Raw genomic sequence first — 14,014 nt, 5'->3', positions numbered from 1 at the left:
GTATGAGAACTAAACAAAAATTGGGCCATGAGAGTGGGTTGCGCTCACATAGAACAAACATTCAGCATTCTTGGATTGGATTGATGCACACACACACACAGACAGAAAGTACATAGAGAAGGAACAACGAGAGAGAGAGAGAGAGAGACATAGGGTAGAGGGGGGAGGTGGTCAGGAAGTAGAGCTGATGAATATCAGTCCTTTGGTGGCAAGAGGCATTTTCATTCACATTGCACTAATAGATCTCAACAAGTGATGATAATATCACGGAAACATGTTGTTCAAATTTTTTCTTTAATACAGGGAATCAATACACACTAATTTTAGTGTATTGAGGGGTCATTCACTCCAAGTTCCAATTCATCAAAAGAATTTGGTAAATGGTGTTGTTTTTTCATTTGTTCTTTGAGTCAATCCCGCCGAAACTATTTAGTACCTATGTATGTCTTTTGTTTGTCTTACATGTATGTATTTTGAATTGTGGGTAAACCTGGAAAAGAAGAAATTTTCACTTCCTGTGTGTTTTTCAAGATGTCGAGTTGATTCTTTAGCGTGGTGATAAATATCATATGTGATTTGAGTTCTGGTTTATTTACTCACTCAGTGTAGGCTTTTCAATGAGGGAAGAAATAGCTCACAGGAGTTTGTAAAGAACAACAAACTACATAAATCCAATGGGCATGGCCGGGGAGTAGTACAAAAGTGATGAACCATTCTAAATGAGCTCAAGACCCTATTGACTTATCTGCAAAAAGGTTAACGCCATCATTTTTTGTGGAAAATGCATGTTATGCAAAAGAGACTATCGATTGAAAAATGGAAAAAATACAGGTCTCATTCAACCATGGTCCAGCATTGCTTAACTTTGGTGATCCTATGAGAACTCATGTGTCGATGAGGTTGGGTCCTTGCATTTTTAGCAACCACTAGGAAATGACTAACAGGACAGCATATAGGAGGTCCCAGCCAATCCTGTAGGAGCTTGATAAATGTTGCCGTTAAGAGCTCATTTCATTTGCGTTTCAAAAACGTTTTCAGCGGGGCAATGACTGAAGGGCAATCCCGTTATTCTCAAATTTGCCATAGAGTATTAGAAACCTTGATGAATATCATTGAAAAGTTATGAATTTTTATAGACTTTATGTTCAAAATATAAATTTCAGCCATGTGAGTGGTTACTTTTGAAAATGCACAAAAAATGTTCGGTGTGTGACAAGGCTGGACCTGGATCCTATTATTGTAATATTCGTGGAAATGACAGTAAATGTAGTCCTAGGAGTAATCTGAGTCATCAGTGCAATGTGAACGAGGGCATGCGAGGTCTAGGGTTCAGAGGACGGAGGAGGGAGGAGTCGCAATCCTTCCTTACTTGGGCAGGAAATCGCATCCCTGTTGCATGAGGGATCCAATGGTGAACCACATGCAGTTGAGGAGCGTGAATTGGTTGACGAGATGTTTTTCCGTGCCAGGGTCACAAGGGTGAGCTCTCTGCCACTCGTACGGGGTGAACCTGAAGGGGGGAGCCAAAGGTCTTTGCTTTGCGCATTGGTGTGCATTGTTGCTGAGACAGAGTGGAAGGGGATGATAGGCCAGAGTGATATGATATGAAATGTCACAACATTCAAATTTATCAGCTAGCTTTGAAAATTGGCAATAAATGATAGTCCAACATACTAGGCCAGATAAAACTACATGGCCCAAGTTTTAATAAGGTTCGATTTATTGTGAGGTCCAATTTTTTGTCGGATTCATTTTTTTATTAGGTCTGACTTTTTTAAAGCATCCAATTTTTTATTGGGTCCAATACTATTATCAGGCACGTTATCTATCACCAATTATCAGTTGGTTATCATTAACACGAATTACTGATGTTAAAAAATTTTTGCAATCTAGTGTTGAACTTTCAATATCACCCAGGCCTAGGCAGAGATGTATCTTGCACAGCAATAAATGCCTATCTCACTATGATCTTGAACATTGCGGGCACCATTAATGCCTCTGAGACATACTATTCAAGCTACAATTGATTTCTACACAGGAAATTAAACCAAATTAATACCTCTCACCCAATAAACTCAACACTATAACCCCCTCGGTGGCAATTTTCTTGTTCATTATAATTTCAAACTTATGAGATAAAGGATGAAAGTGAATTTTTTAGTCATCACTAATCTTTTATAGAGATATTTCAGTCAGTGGCTGACCCAATGAGAGGTTAAGGGGGGCTGTTGTCAGACTTTATTCCCTGGGTATCCAATTTAACTAGATAAAATAGTATTTTGTTCAGTTGTCGAATATTTACAGGAGAGAAGAGCCCCGTAGCCTTGTCCCTATCCTGGATCCAGTGCTGATTCCAGTAGTATATCAACTACTACATTCATGAGAAATCATTTGAGTGATTTCAATTATGTCAAAGAGGTATGTATTATTGCTATGCAAGGCTTGTTTCTTGAATTTTATGCTTCAAAAACATTTCAGAATTGTTGAAAAACATCTTTGAGATATCCGATGTAACTTCTCAGAGGCCTTAATGCAGGACAACTTATTGAGGTCTAAAAAAAAAATAATCTAAAGTAATCCGGTATACCTCTTAGACCCCATATATGATGCTCAATATATCACAGGTATGTACCTGAGAGGTATTTTTACTTTGTGGGAGGCTCAGGACAATGAGATGACCTTGGCGGCCACCACATTCACATATCTACACATCTCAACGGAAGATGCTGGAGGTAACAAGCTGACATGTTGACCCATTCACATCCACAAGTGTACTAGTACACGGCCTGAAGCTTGTCGCAAATACCACAAGTGTACCGGTATGCAGAATGCATAGTAATCAGTTGATCCTGCTGCTATCTTACGAGTTTTTTTTTGTAAGTTTTTGGCCAGATAGTGTACCTGAATAGTAGCTGCCTTCTGGTGGCTGTGTATTTAGAAAATTTATTCCATTGTTTATTGCCTTAGAAATATATATACTTCAACCAAATATAAGAGCAGCTAACTCTTAACAATATATCTAAATTTGGCCAAAATTAGTCAACAAATATGTACTCCCTTCAATGCCTTGCTTATTCACTACAAATGTGTTCAAATTCTTAAAAGTCAGCGGTGTTTGAGGTCGATTAAAATCACAAGGGATGCATGAGAATGGGTTAAGACTCTGCAAACATATCAACAACCTATTTCAGTTTTTTTGGTGACACTTTCTCCTTTTCTCCTAGTTAGAAGTATTAGTTAATGGGGAAAAAAAATGCTAAATCTAAAAATGAGGACAACAGTGAAGCCTATCTAAATACAGTAAAACCTCTATGCAGTGAACCTCTTTACATCATAAACCTCCGTACTTCATACCACCCCTACGGTCCCGTCAGATTTACATGTAAATTTATAGGCAAACCTCTTAGTAGTGAACCTCTTTATCTCATAAAACCTCCGCTTATCATACCAAGGAGACACCCCCAAGGCTACCTAACTACCACTGCAAATTGTACCGAGACAAATAGAGACCATTAATGCAGCTGTGGAATGGCATTTTCAGCGATAAATGTTTCACGCCTTTTTTTTTCTTATACACCTTTAATATGCTGTAATTTTCATGTTAACCATTATTTATGGCCATTTTGTTACATATGAGAGCATACCTAATAGTAAATAAGAAAAAAAGGTATCCAAACATCCTAATAATTTTAAGTAACTGTTGAATTAAGAGAGCTCACATCGTTTTCTCTCCAATCGTGGTAAAAATCACGATAGCGCTGGCCTTGTGTTATTTTTAAATAATAAATATGTGCTCACTAATGCATGCATGTTTGTTTAAACACATAAATATAATGGTTTAAAAGACAGTAGTGCCTTCCATTTCCAAAGGATATGAAAAAACGGTGCCTATCACTAAAACCTCTCTATAGTGAACCTCCATACATCAAATTGCCCAAATTTTGGTCCCCTCCATTACGACGTAAAGAGGTTTTACTGTAGTGGCCTCTCATCCTGCCGCTTCAGCAGCCACCTCCAGTATCATTCACTTATTCTCTATCCGAACATACAACTCTTTTCCACTGACTTTACTCCAACCTGTAGGTCATAAACCACCAGGTGCAGGTCCAAAATTTCTTTTTTGAGTCTGAAAGCAGATATTTAATGGGCAGTGGAAGAGGGGAGCTAGCGAAAGCCAGTAGCTGATCTAAGTTCAGTTTGAAGGGGAAAAATCAGGAATTCAGAGGTACACAGGGGATTCGTAGGTGCCTCCCCAAAAATTTTTAGATGTACAAGACTCAAAAACATCAGTCTAAGGCAAATAATTTCCACTTCTGGCATAAAATATGGAAGTCGTGTAAGATAGGCCCCCAGTTTAAAATTAGTTTCTGTTTTAATCCTTTTCTGTGCTATGTTAATGCACTAGAATATGTAGCTAAAGAGAAAGAGATAGGCTCAAAAAAAAAATTTTTTTTAACAGTAAGCTTCGTACAATGGGGGGAAGGGCTCTTCCCATACATATATCACTACCTGAGGGCCTCGCCCATGATTGGGACACAGCTGAGAGTGTTTCTCAGATACAAAGAATAGCACAAGCAAAAAGTCACTACGTTAAAAGAGTTACAAATAAAAAATGAGCTCTAACTTCACTGTACACTTCAAATGAATACCATAGAGCAAATTTTAAATAAAAACATCACAAATAATCCCCAAGACTTTTTTAGTGTACACATGTATATGAGAAAGGCAGGGATTAAAAGGAAAGGTTAATATAACATTAGATAAGCCAAAAGGTATGACAATATATCACTAAATAACATTGGATTTTATCTCCAATCGAGTAAAATACAGGAATAATTATTATTATGCACTTTTATCAACTTGATTATACATGCAGGTACATATATGATACCCAGATACCTACAGCTAGGTACCTATAGATACCTAGGAACTACAGTGATTCAGATTTGTCTTCTAAAAATCCACCGTAGAGGTATAAAAATACAATAAAATAGAACAGAAATGGAAAGAAAAAATCCAAATAAATAAGATAAAGTAATGATGAACACCAACTTAGAAAATAATTACAAAACGAAAAATGATAATAAAAATTATAGGATAACTATGTTACTCTTGAATGCAATCTCACTCTCTCCCATCACTAAACAATTAATTTTTTAATCAATAAAATCCCTGGAAAAAATAACAGCCCTAAACAAATAATTATTATATCTACAAAAACTAAAGGAGCACGTGTTATATCTAAGTGAACTAAAACTTCAAGCCTGAAATAAATGAGGCATTGATCTAATATTGATGTCAGCTCATTGTGCTACTAATTATATCATTCTTATATACCCATTAGAAATGTAGAATTTAAATCAACAAAAAAATATGTATAAAGGTGTATATGATCACAGAAGGATTAGAACCAGCACTCATTTGACGAAAACATCAACAAAACACTAACATAACGAACTCTCAAATTTAAAAGACTAATAGACAAATTCACAGCATTTATATATAATACTATTGAATAGCTCAGGAAATTTATGAAAAATCAATCAAATGCAGGCCCCTAATCAATATTGGCCATTGATTTATTAATTGCCAGTTTCAACATAATTCAATCAATGTAAAGTTCAAAGATTTGACTTAGTATCTGGTTGAATGCTAATTTTTAATCACTTAAGTTAAGCCTGGTTTAACCAGCACATAAAGTTAAACAATTTGAACTAACAAGACACATAATTAATGGTGCATAATTAGAGCAAAATTTGAAAGAGCGTAAATAAATGGGAGGCCAACTTCATACAAGTATCAAAATTTTCTTCCATTTTAAATTAAATTTGGTTAAAAATATACCTGAGCTTAAATTAAATGTATCGTGTAACCAGGCTTTCATATTGATCATAATTCAAACTCAAAAGGGATAGGAAATTGGATCCCTTTGATGATAAAATCTAGCTTTTGATAAAGTTGCAGCCATGAATTAAGACACAAAACAAAGACACCAATCCAACAAATATCAATATTAATGATGCAAATTTTTGGCCCCTTCAGCTACTTTTAAACAGCCACCTCCACAAATTAAAGAGCAAACTGAAAATAAAAAAGTATCCAATCTAATTTCAAGAATTAAAATGAAAGAGTCATACATAAAAACTGAAAATTTAATTTTTTTAAACTATTGGCCAATTTTTGAGAGGAGATTTTATTTGACTGGATGAACATATCATCTCTTGCTGAAATACTGCGGCAAAAGCCTTCCCGGGAGAAATGAAACCGCATACCTTGCCAAGATGAATAGAAGTACAGAGACCCCCAAGTAAGCAGTGGCCATGTAGATCCAAACATCCAGCGAAAGCGGGGAGAGGAAGGAAAACAGATTTGGTGGCTGCTTTATCGGCTTGCGATAGAGGATGCTGATACCTGAAATTACAGTAAAAGACGATTAGCTTGACAGAATATAATAAAAAGCCGATCATTTTTTTTCAGATTAAAAAAAAATTTTGGTTGTGAGCTCTTATTTTTGCAGACACCCTCAATTTCACTGAATGAAGTCCTCTCAGATTTCTAGCTCGGTGAGAGATGGAGGGAGGTATTATTATGGAAATATAAATATAGCACCATTGAGACCAGATTAAAGGAACACAGCCATGACCTACATCAAGCCCAACTGAGGCCAAGTCAGCGATTGCAAAGAATTTGATGGCATGTAAAAATAACATAACATCACCTTCACCCAAAAGAATAGCTGCAATTCCAATGACTGAAACTGAATTTCCAAGGATGCCATAGAAATGCAATTGGAAAACTGACATTTCAATCAATACTCATCTCATGGGAATCAATACTGAAGACTATGATAACATTGGAGAACAAAAATAAGAAGCAACCAAATGGAAGATGCCAAAACTACGTCACTAGTATATACCTATACAGGCAAAGTTCGTGAAACAAACATAATTCCCTGAGGATGAGGAATGTGACCAATATTGGAACATTGGACAAGATGAATTGCCTCATTCGGCTGAAATATTTCCCTCATAAATAATTCACTTCCTTCGGGACCAAAAAAATTAAATCTTCTCTACACCTTCTAATTGTATTTTTCTTCGCCTGAGTGTCCTTTCACCTATTGACACACAGCTTATTTTACAAATGGAGTGAGGGTTGGAAGAGCAAGGATGGCATTTACATTCCAGAAAAGTTAAACTACTTGAACTGGAGGGTAGGGGAACACCCACTTGCATGCAGTGCCATCTTTGGAAAGTAATGCCATGTTTATATTCATAGATGTGACTCTTAGCCTAGCCTTCATTTAAAACATGATTGTACAGAGGAAATTTCATGTTTTAATATAATGAAGCTGTTTTAGATATCTCTGATTATGGTAAAGAAAATCAGAAATCATTCACACCATTATCAATATGTTAATTCAAGTGATTTATTCAGCAAAAATTAATGTGCAGAAGGTACAGTATTTTATTAGGAGGATGAGACTAACAACTGAAATCATTTGTGCAAATGGGCAAGGGTGGGGAGGGTAAGTGGAAGGAAACCCAGCATCAGCATTAGTCCACTAAAGAAAAGGCACCAAGGGGACCACGGCTAAACATGACATCCAATGGATTGAGCGTTGTGCATGAAGTAAATCTCTACCACCATTGAGATTTGAACCTGGACCCACAAGGTAAGAAGCCAACACTCTAGCCACCACACCAACCCAACACCCTCAATCTAAAGAAGTATCTTTTCAAAGTTCTAAGGTGTTTAAGAAGCGTGCAAAAAAATGGTCACAATAAGGTATTTCAGAGGGATACGTCTTCAAAAGTCCCCATTTCCAATCTAAATTTCCTTATTTCAAGAAGAGTAGACATGGCAAGAGTGCCTATAAATTAGGTCATTTAAATATTTTATGCAACAATTTTTGTGGACCATACATGACTTATTCATGTTTATAAGGTTACTCAATTGCTCTATTTATATTTATATCAACATATGTTTCTTCTCCCTTACCAGGCTACCTCTTCAGGGCTGAGGGAAGGGAAAAGATAGCCCAATTTTTACACCAAAACGCGGTAACTCCAAAAGCATTAACATTTATTTATGCTCTCTTTAGTATCTCAGAGTAATTATTCTTTCACAAAGTTATAACATGTTACCCAACCCCACATACCAAAAACCATAATAGCAATAAATAAAATGAGCTGCAAAGCTGTACATAAAAGTTCACCATTTTTTTTATAACTTCCATACCTAAATTCATGAAAGGCATTGTGAAATCAACGGCCTGCTCTCGGTCATAGGTGATAGTCAGGTCAGCAATGGCCAAGTCAGCTTTCTGAAAGAAAAAATGAATCCCATATTACAGGTAATATCCACATAAGTACACAACAATCTAATTGTACTACTAAGCCTGTACATATGTACCTGTAGCCATTCTGCCATGGATGCAACTGGTGTTTTTTAATACATATAATAAATTCATGGTTTTTGCAATGCAAATGCAAACTAAAGAAAAAGATTTTTAAAAACGTATCTACAATTTTTTTTATAATACGTGTCCAGATGCACAAAGTTTTTACTTATAAACCTTGTTCATGCAATTTTTTTGTAACCAGAATAAAAACAAAAGTTAGAGATTTTCACAGAAGCTAAATAATATTCATCGAAAATTAAACAAAAAATTATTAAAATGATTGATTGAAAATGGCAAAAATCTGAAAAAAATTGACTAAACAATGGTCTTAGTTGTACTTCCCCAACATACCAGAGGAGGAATAATAAATGATCTAGCACATCTACCATGTACTCCAACCACAATACACAGAGGTTAGAAATAAATCAGGATCAGTACCCATAAGGTTGCCACAACGCATTGTGATATATGACGAGGGTCATTTGACCAGAAACTTATTTTTATTCAAAAGGAAAGAGAAAAAAAAATACTATCACTGAAAATTTGGTGACCATGAAAAATGATATTTTTGAAGACCATCAACAAAGGCTAAAAACCCATACCACAGAGTAGGGATATACAGAGAGGACAAAAAGGCGGTAATCAGCTCATTGCGCATTTCACCATGTTCTAAATAAGGAAACGTGGCTTGAGTTGCTATTTGGTTGCTATCGTTGCTATCATTTGCGCTTGGCGTGGAGTGTTGTCGCACAAATTTTTTTTTATTCCTCCACTCTTCAATGCTTTCACGTAGTGTGCTAGTGTTTTAAAGAACCATGGAAAATGAAGGAAGTGGAAAATAAGACGAGAAGAAAAGGTTTTGCTTGGTGTTCAGCCATTAACTGCAAAAACAATGCGGGCATGACGGTAGCAAAGTTGAGTTTCTTCAGTTTCCCTAAAGACCCTGTGAGGTTAGTAATTTCATATTTTTTCTGAGTTACATTGCTGATCGAAGAAACTAAACTTATATTCGAGTATTATTTTGCATGCGAAATAAAATTGTCGAAAAAGTTTAATAAGAACTTGTGGTGTTGGCGCAGGTCCAAGGAATGGGTGATTCGATGTTGTCGGTCGGATTTAGAAAACAAGACTCAGTTATATAAATAATAACTGCCGGATTTGTGCGTGCGATTTGGCGTTCCTTAATCTAACTTTATTAGTAAAGAAATAATTAGGCTACTTTGAATTTTAAACCCTCTTTTTTCAGTGGATGGTAAGTCGTTAGCACTATTTGGTTTGAATTTACCGCATAATTTTACTTATTTTCAATATGACCGCCGTGCGATTTTTCATTACAGAGAAACCTATGGTACAGCCACCTAATGTCCCCTCTGTATATATCTACTCTGTGCCCATACCAATATTATCCAACCCTCTGCAACATTATCAGCAATTCCTGACCTCAATCAATGCACCCTAGCATACATTACACCAATTCAGTACATAAAAGTTGATTCCTACCGCAGAAACTTTAAGGGTGACATAAGATAAATGATTTAAAAAATGAAAAAGTTAAACTCTTTGAATGGTGTGCCATCTGTTTGGGAATGAAGGAAGTACATGAGGTATTACAATGAAAAAATCGGATCACCTGATCAAGAAGCTCTTTCATCATGCCATCCCACTCTTTGGTTTCTCGGTTGAGGGAGCCATACCGTCCATCCGGCACCAACTTGAAGGTGTAATTGAAGCCTAGGATGCGGGATATTTCCTCCACCAAATCAACCCCATACCCCTCAAACTGGTCATTACCCGACAATTTCTCACTAGAATCCTTCCTCATGCAATATGGAGAGCTCTGAAACAAAAAGTATTTGAATGATAAAATTTAAACACAAATGGTAATTCACATACTTTAATATCTGACTCTGACTACTAATATAATATAATACTCTGACCAACTGATACATAATAATATTAATATATAATATACCAACCATGGTTTTGACATTCTAGGTCATTTTTAAGGTTCTTCTCCTCCTTGAAAATGACATAGCTCTTTCACAACAAGGCTTCTGGAGAAAATTTTTCTAATGGGTTAGTAATTTATAATAGGTATACAGTAGAACAGTGATTATTGGTCATTCTTTTTACCATTCACTAGATTATCTACAGAGAAATTCCCTTGGCAGCCCTCAATAAAACTCTCTCAATATTTTCAACCATTTGCTCCTCAAATTCACTAATTTTTCAAAGGAATAGGTGCAAAAGATGGAAAGAAAACATTGCAAAGGTACCAAGATAAAAATTACTGCAAAAATGATCAATATTTCATTTCCTTCAATAATTTGCTCTGGCCTTTCACTCCATTAGGTTGGATAATAAACCATACACACAGTATATGAATATTTTTTTGCATATTACTGTTATGTGCTATGTGCATAACATTACCCACCAGTATTGTGGTGACAACAAAAGTCTTGTTCTGCAGAGATTCCACGATTTGCGTGTACGCCTCTCCGTAGGTGCGCGTGAAGTTGACACCAGCCGTGGAGTTCCACGTGCCAATGCGCTGCAGACCTTCCCTTGTCAGTTCCACGACATCCAACATGAAGTTGCTGCGGAACCCCTGGTTGTCAAACTTGATCACGCCCGTCAAGCCCTTCATCTCCACCTAAACAGGGAGGGTGAAAAGCAAATGACTATCATAAGAACACCACTCAATCACTACAACCCTGGTTTGTCACAAGTCTCTGAAGAAGGCTTAGTATTTGCCAAATGTGTTGTGATCAATGAGCCCATAAATAAATTGTTTTCTCTGAGATTTAATACTACAATAGCTTAACACTTACGGAGATGATATAAGTACTGTAGATCTGTCCCTAAGTGCTGGTCATTTTCATGTAGGTGGAAAGAAAACATTAAAAAGGTACCAAGATAAAAATTACTGCAAAAATGATCAATATTTCATTTCCTTCAATAATTTGCTCTGGCCTTTCACTCCATTAGGTTGGATAATAAACCATACACACAGTATATGAATATTTTTTTTGCATATTACTGTTATGTGCTATGTGCATAACATTCCCCACCAGTTATTTCTTAACAACCAACCTTTGATGCAAGGAATAGGTGTTTGATATCATTTTAAAGAATGAATTTTTCTTTTGCGTTTTCATTTGTTTATTTAGGAGTTAGTACCACTTTGTTAAAAAATTGGCAAACTACGATTTTTGAAAAGACATATGGCATAATAAAATGCCCATAGCAAAACTCAAAGGGTTTCACATGGCATGTTATTACAACTAGAGATGTGCGAATAGTATCCGCGAATACTCGAATACCTCGAATATTAGAAAGTATTCGATATTCGAGGTTTCGAATAGTTATGCGAAAAGTACCGCCTCGAATACCTCGAATACTTTGAATTTCGCGTCATACACTGTCGCTCGCACGTCGTTGGTAGTTGATTCGGAAAAATGAAGAGAACTCTAGTCGTTTAGTGCTCGCTGCGCCGTTTTATGCAAGTTGACGAATTGCATCAAATTCGTGGATTTTAGCGGAGAAAAGAGTTCGACGAGGGGAACCGAAAATGGTCGGGTGAAAAAATCCGAAAATCCCCGATTCCCCCCACCAGGAGAACCTCAGTGCCGTGGGATAGCAACCTTAGGGCATTTCCCACGATCCGCTATCCCCCTCCATTCAGCACTTGCCTCACCCACCCTGACGCTTTCCTCTTCTCCGAAATCAAACAAAAGGCCCCAGATCGCGCAGGGATCGCATTACGAAGACCCCTGCTTCGAAAAAAATATCGAGCTACGAGAACAATAAAAACGTGTCTCACGCCCTCCCCCCTTTTCTCACCCACTGACCTTTTTCTGGCTACCTGCTTCGAAGTTCCCCATTTCTGGAGGTCAACAGCTGTGTGAGTAACGTGGGATACTTACATTAGCGCATTTCCCAAGATCCGGTATCCCTCTCCATTCAGCACTAGCCCCCCCTCTGAGGCTTTCCTCTTCTTCGAAATAAAAAAAAGATCGCAGCTCGCGCAGGGATCATATTACGAAGACCTTAGCTTCGAAAAAATACCAAGTTACACGAGAACAATAGAAACGTCTTTCGGGCCCTCCCTTTTCTCCCCCACTGACCTTTTTTTTCCTACCAGCTTGGAAGTTCCCCATTTCTGCGGAGGTCAACCGCTGCATGAGTCATCTATTAGCACAAAAGGTGTCTAAGAATGACTTTCGTCAATTGATGTTACACCTTTATTGAATTGAAATATTAGTAATGTGCGCGTAATTTCAAAAAGAATAAGACCAAACACGACGTATTTCTGAGTTTATTTAAGCATTTTACGCAAAGAAATAAATGTCAAAATACGACGGAGACTTAGCATTCTGGCGAAACTCGATATGAGCAGCAGAGCTTCTCGGGAGTTGATGCCGTATTTTTTTCCGAAAACATATACTATCAAGTTACAATTTATGAGTGGTGCTATAAATCTTTATATTGTTACAGTCCCAGACTAAGGGATATTTTCTCAGAATATTTGGTTTCTCCCTGATAGCAATTCCAATTCATCTTCTTATCTCGTGAGAACTCCCAAAGATGGACTAATAATAATAACTAACAAAAAAAACTAACAAAATAATTGAAGAAAATCCGGTGGAAAAGAGCTTGTATTTTGCAAAATGCCTCAGATTGTCAGCTAGCACTTGGCAGCAGGAGTGAGGGTAAAGCGATGTTAGTTGAATTAATTATATGCCAAATTGTTTCCATAAAATTAAAATATTCATTAATCAGCTAAATTCCTGTTCGAATCATTTAAAGGAAATCAAAATTACTCCCCAAAATCTTGTGTTTCCTGCTGCATAGGCAACCGAGTCAAACATACCAGCATTCATCATTTAGTATTCGAGGTATTCGAAATTCGAGGTATTCGAATATTCGAGCAATGATTTAATATTCGAATTCGATATTCGAATTCGAGAAATCTGCTATTCGACCCATCTCTAATTACAACCATAGCACACAAAGTGCTGAAAAGAATTTACTTAATGCTGGAATTTTAAGAAATGAAGAATGAGATATACAAAATCAGGACCAATTGTATTGCACTTACAATTTTCATGTAGTTGATGAGGCTGTATCCATGTGGCCAGGTGTCGGCGGCATCACAACTCAAAGGCTTAACGTCAATCCTCTGACTGCTGTCCAGGTCATGCAGAGCTTTTGCAAACAGGTGCACAGCATCGTACATGAGGGCAGTCTCCGTCTGAATGGGGGAGAGAAACAATGACTTAAGACCGATTTGTAAAGAAAGTTAGGGAAAAATTAAATCACACATTATGTTTTGATGGGCCCTTGCTGTGGTCCATGACAAACTGATAAAATACTGTGCCACACTTCAAATTTAAATATTAGCAATAGTAAGTGCTACCAATTGAAACATCAAGAACTTGAATATCAAGCTAATATTTCATGCTAATTAAAAATCAGGTCAACCTAACACTAATTATCAATTAAATTACACATTTGCTCAATTTCTTTTTCATTTGCTTAATACGCTAATTCAATATAATCAATATATATTCAATCTGTATTTTATTCTGACAAATCTTTGCCTTTTCT

General features: G+C 36.7%; 1 protein-coding gene across 5 annotated transcripts in view; it reads right to left on the bottom strand.

Annotated features, from left to right (window-relative positions):
• Nucleotides 1–14,014, bottom strand: part of LOC124165356 (glutamate receptor ionotropic, kainate 2) — a 122,693-nt gene that overhangs the window by 21,401 nt on the left and 87,278 nt on the right. For all 5 annotated transcript variants that reach the window (XM_046542724.1, XM_046542722.1, XM_046542725.1 and 2 more), the window contains exons 9-13: nucleotides 13,506–13,658; nucleotides 10,839–11,057; nucleotides 10,035–10,241; nucleotides 8,242–8,326; nucleotides 6,273–6,411 (exon numbers count right to left, since the gene is read on the bottom strand). In XM_046542724.1, the coding sequence (XP_046398680.1) occupies nucleotides 6,273–6,411; nucleotides 8,242–8,326; nucleotides 10,035–10,241; nucleotides 10,839–11,057; nucleotides 13,506–13,658 (803 nt within the window). The remainder of the gene's footprint in view (nucleotides 1–6,272; nucleotides 6,412–8,241; nucleotides 8,327–10,034; nucleotides 10,242–10,838; nucleotides 11,058–13,505; nucleotides 13,659–14,014) is intronic.

This window comes from Ischnura elegans, chromosome 9, assembly GCF_921293095.1.
Source record: "Ischnura elegans chromosome 9, ioIscEleg1.1, whole genome shotgun sequence".
Taxonomy (NCBI): Eukaryota; Metazoa; Arthropoda; class Insecta; order Odonata; family Coenagrionidae; genus Ischnura; species Ischnura elegans.
Note: the sequence above shows the minus strand (reverse complement) of the source record. Positions and strands in the feature narration are given on the sequence as shown.